Source organism: Nicotiana tabacum, chromosome 18 (genome assembly GCF_000715075.1).
Source record: "Nicotiana tabacum cultivar K326 chromosome 18, ASM71507v2, whole genome shotgun sequence".
Taxonomy (NCBI): Eukaryota; Viridiplantae; Streptophyta; class Magnoliopsida; order Solanales; family Solanaceae; genus Nicotiana; species Nicotiana tabacum.
The window spans coordinates 122929643-122956521 of record NC_134097.1 but is presented as its reverse complement, the minus strand read 5'-3'; the positions used below and the strand labels follow the sequence as shown (position 1 = coordinate 122956521).

At 36.1% G+C, this 26879-nt stretch overlaps 2 protein-coding genes across 2 annotated transcripts; both read left to right on the top strand.

The window, feature by feature from the left end:
- Positions 1–13038: 13038 nt before the first annotated feature.
- LOC107779661 (protein FAR1-RELATED SEQUENCE 5-like) lies at positions 13039–17943 on the top strand. Its single transcript, XM_075237225.1, has 5 exons — positions 13039–13176; positions 15521–15725; positions 15902–16425; positions 16599–17209; positions 17412–17943. The coding sequence occupies exons 2-5, from the start codon at positions 15664–15666 to the stop codon at positions 17853–17855; spliced, it is 1641 nt and encodes a 546-aa protein (XP_075093326.1). The 5' UTR covers positions 13039–13176; positions 15521–15663; the 3' UTR covers positions 17856–17943.
- Positions 17944–24099: 6156 nt separating this feature from the next.
- Positions 24100–25553, top strand: LOC107819258 (aquaporin TIP1-1-like). The gene is made up of 2 exons (XM_075236348.1): positions 24100–24144; positions 25182–25553. The coding sequence occupies exons 1-2, from the start codon at positions 24100–24102 to the stop codon at positions 25551–25553; spliced, it is 417 nt and encodes a 138-aa protein (XP_075092449.1).
- Positions 25554–26879: the final 1326 nt, after the last annotated feature.

Below are 26879 nucleotides of genomic sequence, written 5' to 3'. Positions count from 1 at the left end.
GCCTCTTGGCCTCCCTCTCCTCTTGCTCCTGACGGCAAACAGCCTCAATCTCTCGGGCGATATCAACAACCTCCTCGAAGGTAGCACCCATCACTCTCTCTTTGGTCATAAGAATATGGTGTTGATAAGTAAGACCATCAACAAACCTCCTAATCCTCTCTCGATCTGTCGGAACCATCCAGATAGCATGACGAGCCAACTCAGAAACCTCGACTCATATTGTGACACAGTCATATCCTCTTGTCGCAACCACTCAAACTGTCTACGCAGCTCCTCTCTGCGGGACTGCGGTACATACTTCTCCACGAAGAGAATGGAGAACTGATGCCAAGTAAGGGGCGCTACACCAATAGGCCTACGCCTCTCATACGCCTCCCACCAAGTAAAGGCAGCCCCCAAGAACTGAAAGGTGGTAAATGCCACACCACTAGACTCAAGAATCCCTGCTGTACGAAGCATCCGCTAGCACTTATCCAAGAAACCCTAGGCATCCTCGCCCTCTGCTCTACTAAAAGTCGGAGGCTGGAGTCTACCAAACCTCTCAAGTCGACGCTGCTCATCATCCGGCATAACTGGTACTACAAACTCCTAAACTGGTGCAACCGGCTGGGTTGGAGGTGCCCCCGGCGTCTGAAGTCCCTACACTACCTGCTCAGGTGTGCGAGCAGTGAGGGTTTGATTGCCTCCCCTGGCCAGTGAAGTAGCTGTTGCTGTAGTGGCTGAAACTGCCTGAGCCAGGCCATTGCAAACTGATAAGATCTGTGCCAAGGCCTCCTGAAGACCCGGAATCACGATGGGCACAGCTGGTGCCTGAACTGGTGCTGCTAGAGCATCCATAGTTGGAGCTTGATCCTAAGCTAGAGCGGCTGGTGGGTCTACAGGTGCTGCCCTTGCTGCTCTGCCTCTGCCACAACCACGACCGCGTCCATGGCCTCTGGTGGCCTCCGCTAGTGGCACTGGTGGTCGTCCACCCCATCCGGTAGCTCGTGTTCTCACCATCTGTGAGAGAATAGAATAACGAAAATTCAGTACTCGGATCAACAAGTTCACACGATAGGAATTTCAAGAATAAGAAGTTTTTCCTAAAGGTTCTGCAGCCTCTCGAGGATAAATACAGACGTCTCCGTACCGGTCCGCGAGACTCTACTAAACCGGCTCATGAGTCACGAGACCTATGTAACCTAGGCTTAGATACCAACTTGTCACGACCCTAACCCCGAACCCGGTCGTGATGGCGCCTCTTGTGAAGACAAGGCCAGCCAGTTCAACCCAACTCAACTCTTAAAGCAGTTAATCAACATAAAAATAGTCTAAACATGATTTAAATAATACTAAATAGCGAAAATATCGATAACAATGCGGAAAGTCCAACCCGACACAGCCCTAACCGGGGTGTCACAAGTCAGAGCATCTCTAAACCATAATACTAGTCTGCTAAAGTCATAAACTACTACAAGTGTTTGAAAGGAAACAGAAATGATAGAGAAGTAGAGACACGGGGCTGCGGACGTCAACAACTACCTCGTAGTCTCCGAAAAACCGCTTGGAACTGGAGGAATCAGCACTCAGGAGCGGTACCAGCTACACCTTGTTCTGCACACAGGGTGCAGGAAGTACAGTGAGTACTCCAACTCAGCGGTACAAGCTGAAAGTAAGAAAACACATATACATAGGGTATTCTATAATGAAGCAATTAAATAGGTAATTTGTAAGCAGTAAACCAATGAAAAGCAAAATAAAGTACTTCACAACAAATAAACAGGTAATTTACAGACAATTATGATAGAGTAAACACATAGAAGTTCGCCCCTCGGGCACATCATCAACAATTTCCGCCCCTCGGGCTCAATCTCACATCATAATGGGTACCCGCGCTCACTGGGGGTGTGCAGACTCCGGGAGGGGCCCCTTTACGGCCCAAGCGCAATATCAAACCATCTCGTGGCATCAAATCTAGGCCCTTGGCCTCATATCAATCAAGCCATCTCGTGACATATTTATGTATTTCAGGCCCTCGGCCTCAAATCAGTATCAATGTATCCTCACAACTAGGCCCTCGGCCTTACTCAGTCCAAAAATCATCACAAGCCCCTCGGGCAATAGTAAAACAGTATTTCCCAGCCTAAAACATCATTTAAAAATATCATTTAAGTCTCAAAACTGAGCAAAGATGGTTGAGTAGTAAAATAGTGGAAAATAACATGACTGAGTTCAAGTGATAAGTCAACACAGTGAGGAAATAGTAATAAAAATCCCGAAGGGTTCAAATAGTTGGCACAAAGCCCAAATATGGCAATCAACCCAAATCATGATGATAGCAAATAAGTTTCAGTCAAATACACGGTAAAATCATCAATCGGGATGGACCAAGTCATGATCTTTAATAGTGCACGACCCCACGCTCGATATCAAGCGTGTGCCTCACCTCAATATAGTACTACGATGTGCGATCCAGGGTTTCAAACCCTTAGAGCATCATTTACAATCATTACTCACCTCGAACCGGCTAAATCTCTAACTCGCGACGCCTTTACCCCTCGAATCGGCCTCCACGCGCGTTGAATCTATCCAAATTCAGAACGAATACGTCATAATATGCCAAGGGAACAAAGCCCAAGTGAAAACAATCGAATTACCACAAAAATTCCAGAAATTGGTCAAACCTGACCCCCGGGCCCACATCTCGGAATTTGACAAAATTCACAAAACTAGAATCCTTATACTCTCACGAGTCTAACCATACGAAAATTATCCAAATCTGATACCATTTGGTCCTTCAAATCATCATTTTATATTTTTGAAAGATTTCACAATTTTCTTCCCAAATTTCATCCCAAATCACGAATTAAATAATGAATTCAATGATAGATTCATGTACTCTAGCCAAATCTGAGTTAGAATCACTTACCCCGATGAATTTCTTGAAAAACCTTCGAAAAATCACCAAAATCCGAGCTCTCTAGGTCAAAATATCAAATAAAATCCAAAACCTCGTATTTATAGAGTACCCCACAGATTTCTACCTCTGCGAACCGCACAAAATCGACCGCGTTCCACACAAAACCAGTGCGGTCCGCACAAAAATGACCGCGACCACACAGGCTTTCCTCTCCAGTGACAGGATTTAGTATTTTGGCCATAACTTTCGCTACAGATGTTCAAATTGCGATATCTTTACCTTTATGGAAACTATACAGGAAGGGCTACAACTTTTGTTTTTGAATCATCTCAAAATTCCTTGTAGATCAATAGATATGAGCTTCTTACCAAGAACGAAATATTGATAAAACCGCTCTGATACCACTTGATAACAACTAGGTCGGGAATCCAAATTAGAGTAAGAATTTGAGAAGTAAATGCGGAAGCAATAACAACAAGGAATTGAACAACTAGAATTAAAGAGATGAAAATAAAGGATATGGGAAGAATTCAAGGAAAGAATTCCAAGAACTTCCAAGAATGCAAGTTCTATAGCCTTGACAAGATCAAAGTAACAACGTCTTGATTTATGGAAGAAATCAAACGCCTTTACTTAAAAAGCAAATCAAAACAATAGATTCGGATCTTGACTACTTTACGAGTAACTTGAGACAACAATTAATAACTAGTATTAATCGCCTTCTAAGAATACCACAAAGGAATCAAAGATATCATAAAAGAGAAGTAATCTTACTACCTTGAACTAAGAACTAGTAAAGGTTGAAAGATAAATCTCAAAGCACAAGTAACAAAGGTTCAAAAGAACTCTCAAAGTATGATATACTTAATCAATAAATGTTGTGTCTTATGAATGAGAAGAACTCCTTATTTATAGGAGTTAAAAGCACTTAAAATAATGTAGGGGGTTGCTAAAAAGTCATCTAAATTAGGTAGGGGGCTGCTAGGGGTCACAATAGCCATCAAACTTAGGTAGGTGGCTCCTAAGGGGTAACAAAAGTCATCAAAATTAAGTGGGGGGCGGCCAAATCCTTTTGGGGCAGATTTGGGCCTTAAAACTATTAGTTTGGGCCATTGGTTTGGACTCCAATTGGGCTCCTTTTGAAACACCCCCTTTTGGAATTCTTTTAAGGTCATTTTGAGCCTTATTGGTGGACTTCAAGGGCTGATTTGGTAACCCAATGTTCCTCCTCTTGAACTTCAATTTGGACTACCAAATAATTGTAAAACTTGGACAATTCATCTCCTTTGGGCTTGAGCTCTTCCTCTACAATTAAAAGCTTCTTTATTTGCCATTGAAGTCTAGCAACCTTAGCTTGCAACTCTTTAGCTTGAGATCTTGTAAATGGCCTTGGAGCTTCCAAAACTCTATCATCTCTATCATTGTCCTTAACTATATCCTTGTTCTTGATGCTATCAGCATTGGAGACAATGCTAGCTTTTATTCGTGGGGGTGTGGCCCTACTATTTGGATTGACTGTTGGATTATTGTATATATTCTTTTACTTTCTTTTACTTTCTGCACATCATCCCGGAACCTACCCGGAACTCTCGGAACTTCAAACCAATTGTACCAACACATCCCATGACATCGTTCAAACTTGTTCAAAACTTCAGAACGCTCACAACAACATCAATCACCAATTTAACATAGGATTCAAGCTTAAGAACTCCAAGAACTCTTAAATTATGCTTTCGATCAAAAAGTCTATCAAATCTCGTCCGAATGACTTAAAATTTTGCACACACATTCCAAATAACACAACGAAGCTACTGTCACTCTCGGAATTCCATTCCGACCCCTATATCAAAATCTCGCCTATCAACCAGAACCGCCAAAATATCAACTTCGCCAATTTAAGCCTAAATCTTCTCTACAACTCCAAAATCCATTCCGATCGCGTTCCTAAGTCACAAATCACCTCCCGAAGCTAACCGAACCATCGGAACTCACTTTCGAGCCTTCTAACACATAAGTCAACATCCGGTTGACTTTTCCAACTTAAGCCTTCTTAAAAGAGACTAAGTGTCTCAAACTTTACCAAACTCATTCAGGACTCAATCCGCCCAACCCGATATCACAAAAACACGGATAACGAAGCATAAAGAAGCTGAAATGGGGGAAACGGAGCGGTAACTCATGAGAAGACTGGTTGGGTCGTCATAGTGTTATATTCCAATCATTGTAGAGATACTGCCTATAGGTTCTTCCTTTTGGTTCAAATGTGCTCTATGCCTGCTTGTTAGGAATCATGCCTATAGGATCCAAAAAATCAGTTTTATTTATAGAAATCATGCCTATAGGAGCTAAAATCAGTTTTAAGTATAGAACTCATGCCTATAAGATCTGAATCAGTTAATTAATTATCCCACTCATTTTTTTAATAATCCTCAATGCTGTGTGTTATATTGTCACTAGAAACCATGCCTATAGGACTCAATTAACCAATTCTGAACATAATCGAATGATCACTATTATTAGTTACTGTATAAAATGCCTAGATATCATGCCTATAGTTTTAATCGCTTATACCTATAATCAGTAGGCAACTATGTAGGTCTCAGAGATTGTAAAACTGCCAGCTCATTAAATTCAGATTCATATAGAGATCCTGCCTATAGGTTTCTGCACCTTAACTTGTTAAAAGCAACAACTATCTTTGTTAATCTGACTTGCGTGCATTCGTTGTCTAAATGTGGAGGCTAACTTGAGCCCTTATTTGCTTATAAGTGAAAGTCCAAAATGTTTTATATGTCGCCTAGTATTTTTCATTTTTGAGCAGCTTAAGTTGAAGTCTAGAACCACCATGCGATAGAGGTCCAAATGCCTCCTGGACCATAGGTATGGGACGGGTAGTGCATGCGCATGATACGACTTAGAATTGACTAGTGCGCTTTAAAGATAGTAATTGGGTAGCAGGAGATGATAGTCTGTGCCCGCTGAATAATATGAGTAACACCCCATCTTGAGGGAGTTACGAAGTATTATTTATGTTGTACAGGGTGATCCTTTAGGCTCAAAAACTTAGGACCCCCCTCCTCTTTATATAGCCTTTCAATCGATTATTTGTGTTTAATAATGAACTCCCATAATCCCTTTGTTTTCTTATCTTTGATCACATAGACTAATTCATATAATTGAGTTCGGCTGGGACCCACAATTGTGGACCTCGAAGAGTGCCTAACACCTTCTCTTTGAGGTAATTTCGATCCCTTACCCGATCTTTGGTGACGCAAACTAGTTAGACAGAGTTATCTGCAAATAGGTGCCCTAACGAATCTTAATCTGTTAGGTGACGACTCTCTCTTTTAAAACCCTTCCTTAAAAAAGTTGTCACACGTTGAAACCCGATTTCGCGAGAAAAAGGGGTGTAACATCGGGTCTGAAGTATTCTTTCATAGGTTTTAATCATGTGTAAGGACCTTACTTTTGATGTACAGACTTGGACGTCTCCGAGCCATTTAAGTTGGATGTAGACATGTTTGGGCCCTGCCTAGTAGGCTCGGTGCCTTCGAGATTAGGTAGCCCGAATTGTCCGATCTTATTGTCGGGTAGTAGTCCCCAGTTCGGGGAGGCCCGTAGGCTTAAGAGTTTTGAACCCGTTATTTATTCTAAGTAACTTAACGATAATATCACTGGTGAAAATATGAACTGATGAAATATAGAAAGCAAAACTTCTTTCATCACTTTGAATGTAGAGTACATAATCGAAGGTATAAAAGCTTTATGCCATGGCAAGAATGAGCTACACGGGCACGGTTCGTTTGACCATTTGACCCTTACAATTCATTCTAATAATTCAAGCCTTGGCTTTCAATATCAAATAAAATGCCTTCTAAGTTTTCTGAACTCAGGATCTTGACTTAGGGTGTGATGGCCCCCCTAGTATTCGAGACTAAACTTGTGAGGGCTCGGTCCAATACGGGTGATCCGCAATCCTGGCCTCTGGACGGTCTTCAAAACTAGGGTAGCACGTTTTACTATTGCCTCGTTAAAAACCTTATCGTAAAACCCACTTCGGAAAAAAATCGGTCCAAGGAAAAAAGAGTGCAACACGTGTTTTTAGACCTAATCCTCATATTTGATCTCGACCGAATACCTGCACGAGTTAGTTCAAAGCGTAATAAACTACAAGGAAAATTGTGTTCGAATCTTAGCAGTAGTACCGCTTTAAGTGTGCCACATTCTAGTTGTTGGGTAGTTGTACACCGTTCCTTGACTCGAGCTTATACGAGCCTTTCCCAATTATACCGATGACTCTATATGGCCCTTCCCAGTTCGGGCCTAGTTTCCCATCGTTTGGGTTCTTGGTATGCAACGTAACTTTCCTTAATACCAAGTCCCCGACTTGGAAGTGTCGAAGGTTTGCCCTTCAATTATAGTATCTCCCAATTCGTTGCTTTTTGGCAGCTAACCGGACTAGGGCGGCTTCTCACCTTTCGTCCGATAAGTCTAAGCTCGTGGACATGGCCTCATCATTTGACGTCTCTGTAGCGTATTGGAACCTTAGGCGTGGTTCTCCTACTTCTACCAGAATCAGAGTTTCCACGCTGTAGACTAAAGAGAACAGTGTTGCACATGTGCTTGACTTTGAAATCATTTGGTATGCCCACAAGACCACGGGCAAGATTTCTTTCCACTTTCCTTTTGAGTCGGTCAATCTCTTCTTCAGGTTTTGGAGTATGGTTTTATTTGTCAATTCTGCTTTACTGTTACATTCTGCAATTTCGTACGTTAAAGTTTCGTCGTAAGTTAATCTACGTAAGTGCGGGAATAAGATTATTTTGAGATTTTAAGTACTATGCTCTTTCAAACCAATTCATGAAGGTGAGAGGGTAAGCAAATCGAAGAAATGAGTTTCGTTGAAGTATGTCATTTTGAGATAAAATACGGTCTGAGTTATAATACCCGATATTTATGGACAGTACCATACAAGATTTATGACCATGATAGTAAGATGTATAAAGTGTGTTAAAATGAATAGTATTTTAAGTAATTTGAGATAATTCTTAATTATGTGGGTAAGTGGTTATTTATTAATTTTTAGTGGGAAATTAATTAATTGATTAGGAGCTTTGGATAAGCTTAATAAGCTCCCATCGTGGCAGCAAGTGAGGCCTTACTCAAAACCCAATTAATGACTCATAATCACGTAGCTTGGTGGAAACTTTAGAAGATTTTGGTTTCTAATTCATCAAAGAAGTGGACCCCACAACCAATTATATAAAAAAACCGCTTGAGACCACAAGTTTGCATTTTAATCTTTAGTATGTTTATGCAAATAAAATCTCTTAGCATCTTAGAAACGTGAGATGTTGCAATTTTAAGGAAGTACGGTGCAATCTTTCGCAAGAATATCATATGAATTTTTCCCTACTCCGATCTCGTCGTTACGTGATTTGCTGCAATTGACGTATATTAAAGGGATTGTCAAGAGAATCGGCTCAGGTATGTTAAGGCTATCCTTTCTTTCTTTTTTGCATGATCTATACGGCACGAACGAAACGAGAAAATGCACAAATTCCATAAATGACTCTATTCATAGAAATACTAGTGATGTCAATGTTCTTGATTCCCTATGTGTCATATTATTCTATCATCTGTTCATGGGTCTCAAAAATACGTAAGTTAGTAAAATTTATTTCATGATATTAATCAGAGGCATAATGGTTTTATGACGTACCGAGAGATTTTATTAACATATTTTCACATGTATTTCATGCATTTATACATGTACATTGACTCATGATCAGATGGCGTTATCAAACGGCGTTATATACGCATATATATGTACGTATATATATGTATATGGGATATGTGAAAGGTTATGGCGTTATATATGCACCACCACCTGATCAGCTGGTATACGTTGATGATTTTGCCTATAGTGGCCGAGATGATATGATGGGATGCCCTTAGAGGCTTGATGATGTTATGAACACATGTACCTATGCATGACATTTACACGTATATGCATGACATTTAAATATTAAAGGATTTCACAGAGCTATTCAGATTTACATGTCGAGTCTTTTACTCCATGTTTCTCTCATGTCTATTGTCTGCTGATTTTCATTCCTTACATACTCGGTACATTATTTATATACGCATATATATGTACGTATATATATGTATATGGGATATGTGAAAGGTTATGGCGTTATATATGCACCACCACCTGATCAGCTGGTATACGTTGATGATTTTGCCTATAGTGGCCGAGATGATATGATGGGATGCCCTTAGAGGCTTGATGATGTTATGAACACATGTACCTATGCATGACATTTACACGTATATGCATGACATTTAAATATTAAAGGATTTCACAGAGCTATTCAGATTTACATGTCGAGTCTTTTACTCCATGTTTCTCTCATGTCTATTGTCTGCTGATTTTCATTCCTTACATACTCGGTACATTATTTGTACTGACGTCCCTTTTGCCTGGGGACGCTACGTTTCATGACTGCAGGCCCCGATAGATAGGTCGAGAGTCCTCCAAGTAGGCGATTAGTTCAGCGGAAGATATTGGTGCACTCCATTTGCTCCGGAGTTGCACGTTTGGTTAATATGATTTAGATGTGTATTGTTTGGTATGGCGGGGCTCCGTCCCAACCTTTATGATATTATTTATTCTTAGAGGCTTATAGACAGATGTCATGTATACGGATTCTTGTATGGCCTTGTCAGCCTATGTTTTGAGTATATAAAGGATCATGCCGGCCTTATAGGCTCGTACGTCATATGTATAAGTTTGGATTAAATGTTGGATCATCCAATGTCAAGTATTTCTCCATGTTTTATTCTACTTATCTCACGATAGCCACTCTGGCTCATTTACCTATGATAGTATGACACGAAAAGATACGTTATGTTGGTACTCGGTTGAGTAAGGTACCGGGCGCCCGTCGCGGCCCATCGGTTTGGGTCGTGACAAAAGTGATATCAGAGCAGTTCTGTCCTAGGGAATCTACAAGTCGTGTCTAGCAGAGTCTTGTTTATGGGTGTGTTGTGCACCACACTTATAAGTTTTTATGGGACTTATAAGTCCCGTAAAGTTCTCCCCTTAAACACGACTCTCAAACCCCACATGGCTACATTGTGGATGGTGCTGAATGAGAATGATGGATCTTCAATTTATAGAAATCTAAACTTTTTCCTACAAGAAAAATGACTAGCCAAATATGAGAGATTTGTAATTTCCTTCTACAAGAAGGAAAACCCAATTAAGGTAAATATGTTTCACTTTCCTTCAACAGATAGAAAAATCAAATATGACAAAAAAATTATGGCAAACACCTAACAATAGTGTGATGAATAGTAATTTCTAGATTTTTTATAGGATATTTCAGGTTCCAGTTTTGAGGATAGAAAATTTTTTTGGGTAAGAAACGCATTCTCCTTTAATAGATTTTATGCAATACAAATTTAAATTTAATACGAACTCCAATAGAGATACTAAACATCAAATAAGAAAAATTTTAAGAAGAAGAAGAAGAAATGGACCAGTTTAGTGTGTTCCGTGTCTAATCGTTCACATGTCACTAATAATAATTCACATCAAAAGTGGAAGTGATTCTTAGCTGTCAATATTGGTCGGGCTGGTAATTATATTTCTGGAGAGAGTTTTTAATTAGGAATTTTTACCTACTATAGCAAAGGTTAACACATTATATATTTTAAATAAATATCATTTAAAAAAATTATATTCTATAGATACCTTTTAAGGTTTATAGCAAAATATTTAATTTTGGTTACCTCCTAGTTCTAAGCCACTAAATATGCTAATCAGTTACACTATTTTCTTTCTCTCTCTAATTTGATACATCCCATTATCTTCCCCCATCCCACTAAAATTTCCCAGCAAACCCACGAACCTTTCTCAGAGAACAATTGTAGTTTGTTTGCCAGAGAACAATTGTTTCGTCTTTCATAAAACTAAACACCAGTTGTACATATTTTCCATAAACAAACCAACACGGAAAAAGCAAAACTGTTTGCAATCTGAGCACTTTCAGCATTCAGAACTTTGTTTTGTTAATCTTCGAATATTCAAAAAAAATTGATTCTCGAAGATTGCTATGTTCAAGATTCTCACCAATAACAGTAGCCGGCGACATTAAGCTGATTCTTGAACAGCAGCCGACGACATATAATCCGGTTGGTTTGTTCTTGAACAAAGACGATGGAGTTTGGGGCTAAGCAACTTGATTTTCTGTTAATATATTTCAATGTATTTTCATGTATTTCATTGTATTCATTGTAATTCAATGTGTCTCGTTGTATTCCATGTATTTCATTGTATTCACTATCTTTTTTTCTCACTATATTTCAATGTATTCTATGTATTTCATTGTATTCACTGTCTCGCTATATGCCATGAATGTATTCATAAGTTTTTTTTAATTAATATAATTTATGTATTCAGATGTATTATATAATTTCTCTGAAGATTGCTATGTTTTTGGGGCATTTTTCGGTTGAGAATCTTTTTTATAACTGAAAATATAAAATTTGTGTGTTATAATTGAGTTTGTTGAGTTATATTAGGAGTCTATTATGTTAATCGATTCACTTTTCATTTTAAAAATAGTTTATCCCCTATTTCACGCCGTGAATACAGTCGAATACAATAATCTGTCCAGCTGTAATACCATATTTTACTCCATGAATACAGTCAAATACACTCGAATACAACAACTGATTAGCTGGACTTCCCTGATTCACGCCTATTTTTGCTATTATATTCATGAATACAATAACTTAAATACATCAAATATATCTTATAACCACATAAAATGTATCTATAATCCGTAATATAGCAAATAGTATCTATAAATGGCTAATTACTACTAAAAGATAGTGTTTTATGAAAATTTCGTATTTAATTAAATGTGGTAAAAGAAAGGGACTGACAAAGAAATGTGAAAATCAGACTAACATTGTAAGCTTTGATAGTAACCCGGTAAGTTCTTTGGATCTGCCACTTGCACTATTCTAATTTAAATCTAATTCGCTTACTGGCATTATTTACTAATACTATATTCGATAAGCCTAGTAAGGACAGACTACTACGTGTAAATTTATTCGATATTTAGGGGTCATTTAGTATAATGGCAGGATAAATGAGGATATCTCACTATTTTAGTATAAATTTATTTTGAAATTAGCTAATACCTTTAATTGAACATGGGATTAAAAAAAATCATGAGTTCTATCGCGGGATCTTTTAATCATTATCATGGGAACCAAAATGACCCCTAAAAAAAGTTTTCTTTTAAATGAAATGCACGACGTGTCAACTTCTATTAGAGCATCTTATTTAAGTAAAAATAGAATTGTAAACAATACGGTGACGTTTGTCTCGATTTTTTGTAGGAGTAATTTTATTTTTGTGGAAAATTTTTCTATCTCATTTTTTCAGACTTTACAAAATCCAATTTCAGAAATATTTTAGTTTGTTTGTTTTTATTAAAAAAACAACAATAAACGAACAATTTTTCGTAAAATTCAATGACAGAAAAGGTCAAACTCTTTCTGTAGAGTCACCTAGCCCCTAGGTGCTTTTTAGATGTAGAAAGATACCAAGCTTTTAATTGACAAACACAGAAAATGAATACTCTAAATAACTAAATAAGATTGAGAGAAAAGGATTAGTGATTATCCAAATAAGAATGTATATTTACCGGCAACCTGCTACCTTTTCCCAACAACCCAAGCAAATTTTCGCAATATAAATCCATGCAATATTCCCTTTTCTTGCATCATTCTCCTTTCAGTCCTTTATTACACTACTACAGAGTAGATAATACTTTCTTAATTTTCTCTCTCTGAATCTTGATTTTCCGGCCATGCCGATCCACCAAATCACCATCGGAACTCACGAAGAACTCCGCCAGCCGGGCGCCCTCAAGGCGGCGTTGACCGAGCTAATAAGTACCCTAATATTCGTATTCGCCGGCCAGGGTTCTGGCATGGCATTCAACAAGCTGACATCCGACAGTGCTACCACTCCCGCCGGCCTCATCGCCGCCGCTGTAGCCCATGCTTTTGCGCTTTTTGTGGCGGTCTCCGTCAGCGCTAACATCTCCGGCGGCCACGTTAACCCCGCCGTTACTTTCGGTGCATTTATTGGAGGAAATATCACTTTCTTCCGTGGTATTCTCTATGTTATTGCACAGTTACTTGGATCCACTGTTGCTTGCTTGCTCCTTAAGTTCGCCACTGCTGGCATGGTAAGCATTAAAATGTGCACTTATATATAATTTGGTTACTCAACCCCCCCACCCCACCACCCACCCAAATTCTGTGATACAATTCAGATTTGGAAGTTAAACTTCTTAATTCTGATCATGAATGCAGACGTAGAATCTCTACATTTTTTAAAAGAAATTTTACATATTTAAAAAATATGATAAAAGCACTAGTGATAAAAATTAACAATTCAAAATTCAAAAAGGTCATGATAATTAAAAAAAAAAAACTCTTTTATCTCGAAATTCAAAGGCTGCCGCATAGTGTACAACTGAAAAAGGTAGTTATATCCTTTCTTTCTTTTTAAGGCATCATCTGCTACTGTTAAAACACATGTATAAATTGTAGGTTAGTCTAAATTCTTAATATTTGCATTCATTAGGAAAATATTATACTCCGTTAGTTTCACTTTATGTATATGCAGTGGCGGATACACCTTTGGACATATGGGTGCTGAAGCACCTATTGGCTTTGGCCAAATTATATAATATATTCATAAATAATATCTAAAAACTTCACTAATTGATCATGAGCACCCACTATGACCATGTTTGGCCATTTAGAATTTAAATTAAAATCAATGAAGCACCCACGACCTATAAATCCTGGATCCGCCACTGTATATGTAATTGGTCATATGCTTAAACATATCATAACACTTTTGTGCTAAAAAGATCATGTCATATGTAAAATAAGATATATAAAATTAATTGTTCTCAGATATAAAAAGTATTTATTTTTTTGGTCAGTCTAAAGAAAAATTATCACATAAAATGGAAGTAGTATTAAAGTCGAAATGGTCATTTTGCTAGAGCGAAAATAGAGTTAGTTCACTAATAAAGTAGAAATGGCCATTTAGCTAACTAAAACAATATTAAGTATAGTTTTGACCAGGAGGTCACGGGTTTGAACCGTGGAAACAGCCTCTTGCAGAAATACAGAGTAAGACTGCGTATAATACCCTTGTGGTTCGGTTCTTCCCCAGACCCCGCACATAGCTGAAGCTTAGTACACCGGACTGCCGATCATTAGTTTTGATTCATCACGATAAGAGCTAGACTTGTTACGGTTTTGTTGGAATATCTGTTCAGCAGCTCTCATCGGGCCATTTTATGGTAATTATCATGTAGAAGATTCGTGTTATTGTTTAATGCGACAGATCTCTGGTTTAGAATGTAACAATATGCTTATTTAGGAGTTAGGACAATGGTCTCACATCACGAGTTTGTAGTTATTTAATGATGTCGATATTTGGGATTTCACAAGAAACTAAACAAATCTTTTTATATCTCATGGGAAAGTGACTTTAACTTGTTCCCACATTATTACTTCATCTGTTCACTTTTACTTGACATGTATACTAAAAATAGATTTTTATTTTGGGATTTTTACCTATCTATACCATATATCAAACATTATTACCAAAAATGTTCATAATTTGTTATTTACCCATATAGTCCACATTTTTACTACAAATTATATACCAATCCAAAAATAGGTAGATTTTGCCACTAAAAAGCCCTAAAATGAAGGCACCAAATCTGATGTGATTCTGTCAAGGATTTTATTCCAATTTTGAAATGAAGGCGATTTTCATTCCTGATGAAGGCACCAGTTGCGTAATTCTCTCCTTCCTCAACAGAAAGAGATTTCACAAAAAACGCAATCAAATTGTACAATTACTGAAGAGAGACTATATCTGTTCTTCGTCTCAAATTGTACAAAATTGCTCTTCGTCGATATCAATATTCAAATTGTAGAAATTATATCTCTTCTTCGTCTTTTTTCCTATCAACTACACGAAATCATGTCAAAAATCCCAATAATGCTGAAATCGAATGGTAATTGGGATAACTATGGCAGATTTAGAGATTTTGAAGTTGATGCCATTGTGGTAGATGATAATGCAAACTACGGAATTCTCAGTTCTACAATTGCAGAACAATTATCGATTGATACATCGGATAAAATTATAGAAATCAAATACATTGTGAACGAGAATTGTCCTCCAATGGAGATTAGGAATGATATGGGGGTTCGTGCTTACATGGAAACCAAAAAGGAGAATAAAAACTTAGGTTCGTATCCTTTATGTATAAGCGTAAGAGATTTCAATATGGAATTGGCAATCAACAATGAAAGCACCAGTGCAGGTATGTTTGATTCGACATTGCAGAGAGTTATGGTGTTACTATGTTATCTACAATATTACTACAATTACCTACAATTAAACTACAAAGCTCACATAGTACTGAAAAGGATAAAGCAATGTTGCTTTCAAAATTATCTACATAGAAACTACATTTATGAATTTATTGTTTGCAGGTTCGTCTGGATCCCTAAACTTACTTGAATTTCCATCCTCACCAGCTATAGAGGAATATCAAAGTGAAATAATAACTGAATCTACGCAAACATATATTGAAGAAGGACAAGTTTATCAGGACAAGCAAACAGTAGCCGCTGCAATGAAGAATTATTCAGTGATGCACAAGTTCCAGTTCAGAGTAAAAAGATCCAGTCATAGAAGGTATGTAGTTATTTGTGGATAATATATCAGCAAAATCAGTGTATGATTGAAGATAGGTGGGTTTTATAAATTGTAGTTAAATTGTAGTCAATTTGTAGTTAATTGTAGTTTTTTCATAAATTTGTGTAAATATTGTATTTCTTTTGTAGCTACTGGCTTATATGTGTTGCTGAAAGCTGTAAATGGCATTTCAAGGCAACGTCAATTAATGATTCGGCAATGTTCAAGATAAGAAGTTTCAGCCGTCAACACACATGCTGCCTAATGGACGAAACATTCATACAGCGCAAACGTACTGCAGCAGTACTTGGTAGCATGGTCGTTCCAAAGTATTGTGATCCTAAGACTGTTTACACACCAAAGGACATACAAACTGACATGTTATCCGAACATGGACTGAACCTAAGCTACATGCAAGCATGGAGAGCAAAGGAAAAAGTTTTACAGTTTTTGAGAGGGAATTCGTGTGACTCCTACAACAAATTACCCAAATATTTTTATATTCTTGAGAAGAATTATCCTGGTTCTGTTGTTAAATTGAAGAAGGCAGCAGATGATTGCTTCTTATACGCATTTGTTGCTCTTTGTACATCAATAAATGGTTGGCAACATTGTAGGCCGGTAGTAGTGGTTGATGGGACATTCTTAAAGTCAGCCTACAGGGGGATTATGCTGACAGCAAGCACCATGGATGCAGCAGGTAAATAATGGAATAATTTTGTACTTATTTGTAGACAGTCTTTAAAATGCAGTTAAATTGTAGTTATGTTGTAGTTATTTGTAGTTATATAAAAGAATGTAGTTAGCATGTCTATATTTCTCAATATATATTGTAGTTGTTATTTAATCATATTTTATGTCTTAAAAATGTAGGTACTATTTTTCCCTTGGCATATGCTGTGGTTGATTCTGAAAACGACGCGTCTTGGAAGTGGTTCTTTGAGCAATTCAAGGAGGCATATGGTGAAAGACCTTCAATGTGTGTTGTTTCAGATAGGCATGAGAGTATACTGAAGGCAACATCAGTTGTCTATCCGGGATTGGCACACTACTCTTGCATGTGGCATATATGGACAAATATAAGGTCAAAATTCAAGAAGGGACATCTACAATTACATGAATTGTACTTTGCTACAGCACGGTCATACACTATGGATGAATTTAATGAAAGGATGTTGAAGATTGAAGAGGTAGACCTGCGTGTAAAGTCTTACCTATATGATATTGGCTATCATAGATGGTCAAGAGTACATGCAACGGTAAATAGAACTTTTACTATGACGTCAAACATTGCCGAGTCATTGAATGCTGTAACAAAAGATGCAAGAGAGCTTCCAATATTTGATCTATTTGAGTATATGAGGACTCTTCTTGAACGTTGGACAAAAGAAAAGTTATCGAAGGCAAAGGGTACTTTCACATACCTTGGTCACAAATACAACAAAGAATTGGAAGACAACAGTACATTATCTCAGAAACTAAGGGTAAGATATTTTTTTGGTGCAGTAGAATCAAAAAAGTACTAGCTGCAGTTTTTCCAGATTGTAGTTAAACTGTAGTCAAATTGTCGGTAATAATAGTTTGTAGATGAGCTGTAATATATTTGTTGTTGATTTGTAGGTAAATTGTTGATAATCCATTTTAATGATTGATGTATTATTATTTCTGTTTGGTCTTCAATTGTAGGTGAGGGCTTCAACAGATCATATACATAATATGTTAGATGGTGTGAAGCGGTACATTGTATGTCTAGAAAACAAGAAATGTAGCTGTGGACAATTCCAACTTGATGAACTTCCATGTGCGCATGCTTTGGCAGCATTAAGGCATAGGAATGAAACATACGAAAACTATTGCTCTCCGTATTACACAAGGAAGAGCCTTATGCTTACCTATGAAATGCCAGTAAATCCTCTTCCTGATGAAGGCAAATGGGAAGTGCCACAACATATTTTGGATGAGGTAGTAAAGCCACCGGCGGGAGATAAAAGGCAGCCAGGGAGACCTCACAAGGAAAGATATAAAACATTTGATGAAATAAAGTCAAAGAAATACAAGGTGTCATGTGGTAATTGTGGAGGTGAAGGGCATAACAAAAGAACTTGCAAGAATGCACCGAAAAAGAAATGAATATCATGTAGTTAGAATAGTTATTCAAAATAAATGTTAGTGAGCTCAAATTATCGGATTTTCTTGTCTAATTGTTTAAGTTTTTGAAGATGAATAAGAAGTATAAACATCAATTTGTGTATCTGCACTATTTATGTTTTTATGTATTCTGTCAAGCATCTAAAGTTGTCTTTTTTTTATAGAATAGTTAAACTTTAATATTTACTGTATACAAAAAACTGATATTAATAAAGAATGCATTCAACGTAAATTGTATCCAGATTGTAGTGAATATGTAGTTTAATTGTGTTAGAACTGTAGTCATGTTATTCATATGTAGAGGAGTTGTAGTTAAAATGTAGTTTGACGTAGTTTAAATGTAGATAAATTGAATTTTTTTGATAAACCTTGTTGTTAAAAAATGGCTAAATTATTTATATGATTCCTGTATTTATTTTATCTTTCTGCTGTGTAACAAATGACAGTTATATACAGATATTACTTGGCACTTGAAGGTATTTATAAAAATAACTTGAAGATTAAAGTCAAATTGTAAGACAAAGTTGTAGCTGTAAAAATGTAATCAGAGTACTAGAGTATAATGTAATCAACAAAAAAGTGTTGTAGAAAATCAAAACGACATATTTCCAACATTGTTTTCCAATTCAACTACCAAATTTCACAGACCAAACTAGGAACACAATAGTCTATTTCTTCTTTCGTTGCACTCTAGTCTTCTCGTTTTTTGCCGGAGCACCCTTCCTCCTTGCTAGCCTGCCAGTAACCTCACTCTCACTGATTGACCCATCTTCTTGCTTCTTTGTTGCATAGTCCCACAGTAGAGCTCCATAGTGTCTACGGTGTTGGTCAATATCAGAAAGATCTTCCTTTGGGATTGCCAAATCTCCAAGGCTAACATACTCCGCAAATGCAGCCACAAATACACCACAATCGCTGCATAAGATGAGAATTTTTCATTATATAACAAATGATTAAAATAAAAAAATTAAACATATAGAAAGGGAGATTATTTTTTTACACTGAGCCTTCCTTTTGTTGTGGAATCTCAGCAACCATCCATTGTATGTCGAGAGGGTCCGTAACTAGTTTTTCGATGTATGCCTTTGTGCTCTTGAAGTTAATGTCTTTACGTTTACCATAGAAACCAGTGCATGATAAATACAGAGGGATAATGATTGAAAACTTGTCAACCAATGTCTCTACTGTTTTATGACGGTTTGCTCTCACCATGGAATCATAAACAAAAGTTGTCTGTCCTTTATGTCAAAAACTAGCAACAACCAATGGAAGTTCTCTACAAGGTTCACAGGCATGAGCACATAGTCAACAAGATCCCAGGCAACATTAACAAGAATTCTGTACCCAAGAATATATTCTCCAACATCATCTCGGGTTTAACAACCGAATACCTTTGTTCCGGTGGAGAACTTATGAACTTGTCATAGATTCTTTCAATCTTTGTCTTGAACAAGCAATCCGTGGTTGTGAACCTAGTATTATTGTTGGGGCCATATTTGCCTCTTTTTCGCAGATAATACATAATAACATCAATGTGCTGCCAAAATAGAATAAACATATACAATAAGGTACGGTGTAACCACACTTGTCTACAAGACAGCTACAGATTAACTACAATTTGAATTTATTAAAAACTCTAATAGATTGCTGCAAATTAGCTACACTATAACTACAGAAATATAACATTTAGTCCAAGTTCCTCACAAAATGTAATTTAATTGTAGTTTGTATGAACCATAGTGAACAAGTACTATATGTACAATTGACCCATCAGACTACAAAACAACTACACATTAACTATATTTATGCACTGTCTACATTTATTCACTATACAGAGGAACAAATGAAACATACCACCTAACTTAAGCTCCCAAAAATCAGCAAGTTCAACCTACAGTTAATATTAATAGGCACAATCACAAGCTCTACAATATTACTACAAGGTAACTACAGTTGTGGTACACGGAGATTCCAAGTCAGTCAAAAGTACCAAAATTCCAGTTTGTACATACAATCATCATCACATACATAAGGTCCATAAAAAGCAAAATTTCACAGCTGAGACATAAATATAGTAACATATATATGTTGTCTACAATATTACTACAATTACACATCATAGCTGAAAAATAAACTACAATTACACTACACAGCTGAAGACAAAACAGATATTGTGAATGATTATGTTCTTTATACTTACTGTGTTATTGATGACTTGTCCGGGGTGAGCAAGGTCATAAAACCAGTCTTTCTTATCAATCTTTTCACAACCAAAATCCAACCAAGGCTTGATTTGGTTATCCTTCTTGGAAAAGTAATATTTCCTCCTGTAATAACAAAAAAAAGATGATCAAATACAAAAAATTTACAAAATGAATTACAATTTTAAAGTATAAAAATGGTGAACAGACAGTGTAAAACGAAGCATTCATACCTCCTAGATACTTTATCACTACGAATGTATAACCAGTTGGTGAACCTTTCTGTCAATTCAGGATCTACATTTTCACCTATGACACTTGTGAAGGGGTGCTTGAGGTAAAAAAATTTAGGTCCAACAGATGTGCTGCCTCCAGAACTATACAAAGATGTGAAAGGTGATCATGCATGTTTTCCCGGTTGCCTTGTTCTACCGGGATGAACAGGGGTTGATTCATCTCGTATGGGCTCGCCATACATGACCAACTGTGATAAGTTTTCTGGCAGCTCAAAGTCATCCAATGTCAAACCTTTGTTTTCAATGCCTTCAGGAACAACTTTTTTATCAATGCCTTCAGGAACAACTTCAGTCACAGTCACACCGTGAATTGGCGACTGTGGAACTTCACCTTCTGTAGATAAGTGTAAATCAATGTAGATATGAACAGTATTATAGAGTTATAGAGAATATAGAGAATATATTACCTGCTTGTTGTGGCTCAGCCACTTCATCAATTAATGGTTCTTCCTCAATATTTCCTTGTAGATGTTCTAGTGAAACATCAGCTTGAATGAATAATTGGGAATGAGAATTGTAGATATATGTAGGAATATGTAGTTAAGGTGTAAATTATTAAAATTTTGCATAAAAACCTTATTGTAATGAAGGAATGGTTCTGTACCTGCTTTATATGCCTCAGCTGCTTCTTGGAAGTCAAGATATAAGTCAACATGTGGTTGAAAATGTTCTGGAGAAATTGTAGCTGCAACACATAGTAAAAAAATGATTAGTATAATTTAATAATGCTATCTTGAAATTTGTAGATATGTATGCAGGAATTTTGTAGATACATGTATTGCTTGTGCTTCCATGCAGTTGATCACCAGCATTGAACTGGAATTGCAGTTGATCACCAGCATTATTTTTTGTTGAACTACCAGCAAACTACAATTTTGGGGAATATTTGAGACTACTTTATTCATATGTCTTAATTAGTCTTAGTACAAAATTATATGTAAATTCTTACCTTTGACTCATCCAAATCAAACCTCTTGATTATCACATTCATAACACCCTTCAAAGATTGATCTATGAACTCTCGAAGGCTTGAGAGTTCCTCAAAAACATCCTATTTATAGGCATCTAACTTTACATCAACCTAAAAATTAAATATATAATTAGTTGGTAATCTTATTCTAACTGCTACAGTTACACTACAATTCAACAAACTATAATTGTTATAGATTTATACCACAAATTAACTACAATGTATAACATACTATAATTGTTATGTAATGAAGTCAAAATGTAGCAAATTATGTCAATATATTGTAGTTATTCATAATACCTGCACAATCCCCTTTTTCAACTTCATGAGCTTGCTACTGACAGATTCAATGTCCTCTTGACAATCTGTATATTTGGGTTCAAATGATGGAGAAGCAGCAGTTGGAACATGTGATGGTTGAGCACCATGTTCATCTTCATATTGAATCTTGTCTGGCAGATTAAGCACTCCAAGCTCTTCTCCAGATTCAATCATGTTTGTGAACTGAATGATGAAAATAACAGTTAATTCAAGTGACAAAAAAAATGTAGATTCAATGTGGTTATTATGAATGTAATTGTAGCATCATACAAAAGTGGAAAAAAAATACCTTGATCCACTCAGGCTTGATCATCTTCTCTTCAATTGCAGTTAACCAAATCTGCCCCTTTGTAGCTGACCATCTTAAAATGCGAGGTATAGATTCAGAACATCTCGTAGCAAGCTCGGTGCTGACGGACGAGCAACACTCATATAGCCACACTTGCAAGGCTAATGAGCATCCCCGTATCAGATAAGAATGTACATGGGGATTAAGACGATGTCGGACAGATTCAATAACCTGCTTGAAGGATTTGATACCCCATGGGTATGACTCAAAATTACCAGACTCTATTAGAAAGAACATAAACTTGTCTATGAAAGTCACATTGTCTTTATCAGAAGGACAAACAAAAAATTCCAACATATAAAGAATGCATAACTTCACCGCATCCACATCGTTTGCCCATGCTTTATTAGTCACTACTTTTTTCAAATGCCATTTCTCAACCCTTTCTTTGTTCGGAAAATATGTATTCATTAAAGCGCTAACATAGGTGGAAGTGTAGCCATAGTCTGAAAACTTATTCACACAATTAAGACCAGTTATCAACCCAAATTCTCTCAAGGAAAAATTCAATTTTTCACCCTTAAATAGTACTGAAAAATATGAGTCAGTAGACTTTGTCAATTCATACTTCATCAGAAGATGAAGTGTTTGGTTTTGCATACAGATTTTGGGGAGACCTAATAAGTAACCAAAACAAGTTTTTCTGAAAACCCTTAAAGCATTCGGAGAGAGTAAAGCTTGTATCTGGCTAGGTATGCTAGGATCACACAAACTGTGGAATCTAAGCACACCATAATCAACATTTTGTTGTGCAAAGTAAGGTCCATTCTGTAGAAAATATAAAATTAATGAACATTAGTAGTTTGCATAAAAAGGAAACAGTAATCTACATATAACTACATGACAAATACAAAATATAACTAGAAGAAGAATAGCCTACCCACACCTATAACTACAAAACAATAACAGAAGAACAATGCACGTGTAAACATTATCTACAGAATGTAACAGTTACTTCAAGTATGTCACATAAATGTAGATTAACTGTAGTTAGAATGAAGTTAAATATATGAGCTATACAGGCTACAATAAAAAATAACATATCTACAATTTAACCATCAGACTACACATCAACTACAAACTAACTACATTTATACACTGTCTAAGAGTCACAGTTCCAATTAAACTACAAAATTGAGACAAAGAATCTACAAAATTAGGACAACACCACATTTTACCAAAATACACTTGAACAATCAAAGAAGAACAATGCACTTGTAAACATTATCTACAGAATGTAACAGTTACTTCAATTAACTCACAACATGTAAATAAATTGTATTTAGAATAAAGTTAAATGTAGCAGCAATACAGGTTGCAATGAAAAATACCATCTCTACAATTTAACGATCAGACTACAAATCAACTACAAACTAACTACAGTATACACTGTCTAATAATCACAGTTCCATTAAACCTACAAAATTGTGAAAAATAATCTACAAAATTAGGACAATACCACATTTGGCCAAAAAACACTTGAACACTAAATTAACACTTTTGAACAACAGATTTTTACAACCAAAATCAAACTACAAAACAGTGAGGAAACATAAATAGTGTTTACTTTTATTGAAATTTTTTCCTTAACCAATTTTGGTACTTTTTTTGAGGGTTTCTTCTTCTTTGGTTTTGATGAAGAAGGAGAGACCTTGTGTTTTTTCACAGATTGAACTTTGGGAGAATCATCTACAAAATCGTCATCTACACTCAACTCTTTCCCCTTGCGTTTCAGTTGATTGTCGACTAGTTTATCAACTCCACCAACATCAACATCGTGCAAATGCTTGCTTCTCATTTCCGCACGAATTTGTTTAGGAGATGAAATACCAGTAGTTTGTTCACTTGCATGCGTCGTTTGTGGGTTTTTTGGTGGTGATTTTGGTGTTAAAACACCCAAATCAAAGGTTGGAATATCAGCTAATATAGCTTTTGATGATTTTTTTGGGGAGTGTTGGTTTTTTTCATGATTTAGGAGTTGAAGACAAAGATGGAAGTGAATTCAAATCGTGGGGGATACTATCAACTGAAGGTAATTAAGTGGAGAAGAAAGTGATGGTAATTGTGGGTGAGAAGAGATTGTACGAGAATGGAGGAAAAACTGAAGGTAAATCGTGGGGGTGGGGAACTGAAGGTAAATCGTAGGGGGTGTGGGGGGGTGGGAGGAGAGAGGGGCGGGTAAACCAAATAACGTGAAGATACAGTCCTATAATTATGCCTAATAAAAATGAACCCTTAATTATATCCCTAATTTGAATTATGGTATAGAAATGGTAATTTGGTATGCTTAAATGTAATAAACACAAACCTTAAACATTGAGAGTAATAAGTTTTGATATATGGTATAGATAGGTAAAAATCCCTTTTATTTTTACTTGTCACTTTATACATATCAAGATAAAGACAACTTTTATTTTTTCTATTACACCTGCAATATTTATTACTCATTTCATATTATTTTTTCAAATCTAATAAAATATGCATCAATTAATATGTGTATCATGATAAATTATGCACTTCATTTATTATTTCTTAAGGGCATGTAAAGTTAAAACGTGCCAAGTAAAAGTAAATGGAGGGAGTACTAAGTTGAGCTTGGATAAGACATTGAAACTATAACTACTTTTTCTACCTTCACATTTTCGGCATTATTATTATTTGACAAGTAATAATATTATTAAACATTTTAAAACTATTTGTAACTATAAAATGGTGGCTTATAATACTTTATATATAATTACTAAAATATAAATTTTACTGAAAGTTAGACGCACTGACCATATTTTTGGACGGAAGGTGTGTAATATGTATCCAAGTGAGATCTAATAGTCAAATAGTCACAATTTGAATGACAGCCACATGAGTTGGAATATAGTACTCTGGTTGGGCTTTCTAATTTTGTCTTTTAATTCTCTTGAAAAAAAACCCTTCAATTTTGGCATACAGACTTCTATGAATTTGGAAAAAGAAAAGAAACTATAAGTGACTTTTACGCAAACAGCCAGCCGGATTTACTTTTCCTAGACTGTATACATAGAGTATACACATATTATATATGAATTTTAATATATTATGTATTTACCAGCTATCTGTAAATTAAAACAGTTGGGCAGGCGGATATTTAAATTAATTCTTCTACTAAAATATTACCATGGTTGAAAATGAATGCAGAGCACAGGGGCATTTACATTGTGTTCTGGATTATCAGTATGGAATGCCTTAGTATTTGAGATTGTGATGACTTTTGGGCTTGTTTACACTGTTTATGCCACTGCTATTGACCCAAAAAAGGGAGATTTGGGTGTGATTGCTCCAATTGCCATTGGTTTCATTGTCGGGGCCAACATTCTTGTTGGTGGGGCCTTTGATGGAGCCTCAATGAACCCTGCTGTTTCTTTTGGGCCTGCTTTGGTTAGCTGGACTTGGACTCATCAGTGGGTTTACTGGGCTGGGCCCATAATTGGTGCTGGGCTTGCTGGTGTTGTCTATGAACTTTTTTTCATCAACCACTCTCATGAGCAAGTGCCTAGTGCTGAGTATTAAGGAAATCAAAATCTAAATTTCTTGCTTTTGTATTTACTTCCTATGAGTTTTTATTTTTATATTAAAACTTTGTTGTGTCTATCTGATTGGACAGTTTTTAATGTATTGTGACGGCTGTTCTTCCCTGTATTTTTATTTTCTTGAGTTAACTTGGCCACGGGGAATAAGTTATTTAAATACTTAAAAATTTATGTAGATTCAGGTTATTCTCTAGCTTATAAGTAGTTTTATCCTTTTTTATTTTAAAAATATTAGACCATTTCTCGATTTATCATGTCCCTTGCTTATCCAATAGGTGAAAGATGATTTTAGCTTATTATGAGTGGGTCCTAAGGAACCCTTTGACAGCTACTTGTTGGAGAACAGGGTTGTAATTAATCTCAACTAGTCTACCTTGACTTTTTATTCAAAACTTGAAGAAGAAGAAAAAATCAAAATAAAAGGCATTTCTTGGTGAGACATTTTGCGGAAACTTATTTTTTGAGTGCCAAGATGTTTGGAGAATTTAGTAATTATAAACTCTCGAGTGCCATTATTAGATCAGTTAGCTGAGGCCTAAGAAAAGAAAGGATCCTCTTCAAACAATACAGAGTTCATTACTTATATGGTCACTCAATTATTCCAAATTATCTATCAAAGTCATTTTTCTTTTATTTTGTAACAGAAAAGTCACTTAACCATGTTTATCGTACTCAGAAAGTCACTCAACCAAATTTCTCAAATTTTTTATGGCCAAATATCTAATTTTACCCTCTAAAGTTTCAATCTGTGTTTTTTAAAAGATATTATGATTTTTTTTCCTTTTTAATCTATATTATGGACTTACCGATAGAACAAATAAATTTTATTAAAAATAAAAAAAGTGCAAAATACTTTTTAAACATTTACAATCTCTAACATGTGTAGACACATAAACTGAAATATTCAAAGAATCAAGGGATATACCCAAATATAATGCAAAGTAAAATGACACATACGCATAGTTAGAACCAGAATAAACAATGCCAAAACATCTTTATGAAAGATTGAGACAATACCTGTAATGACTGGATCAAATGTCTCTGCCTCAGGTATACCTGGGAAAGCGTAACAACGAGCATGTCCCCTACTAGTCTGTGCTCCTCATCTAGGATGAGCTCTATCTGGTTGAGGAGACCTATGTCAACATAGACACACAAAGAGAGAAATTACATCCGAACACTACAATTAAATGACATTTTATATGAATATTATATCATTTTTTATTTAATTTATCTAAATTATACATTATCCGAACTACAACTAAATGTTATTTCACTTTAATTCATTTGTAAACATTAAAAAATT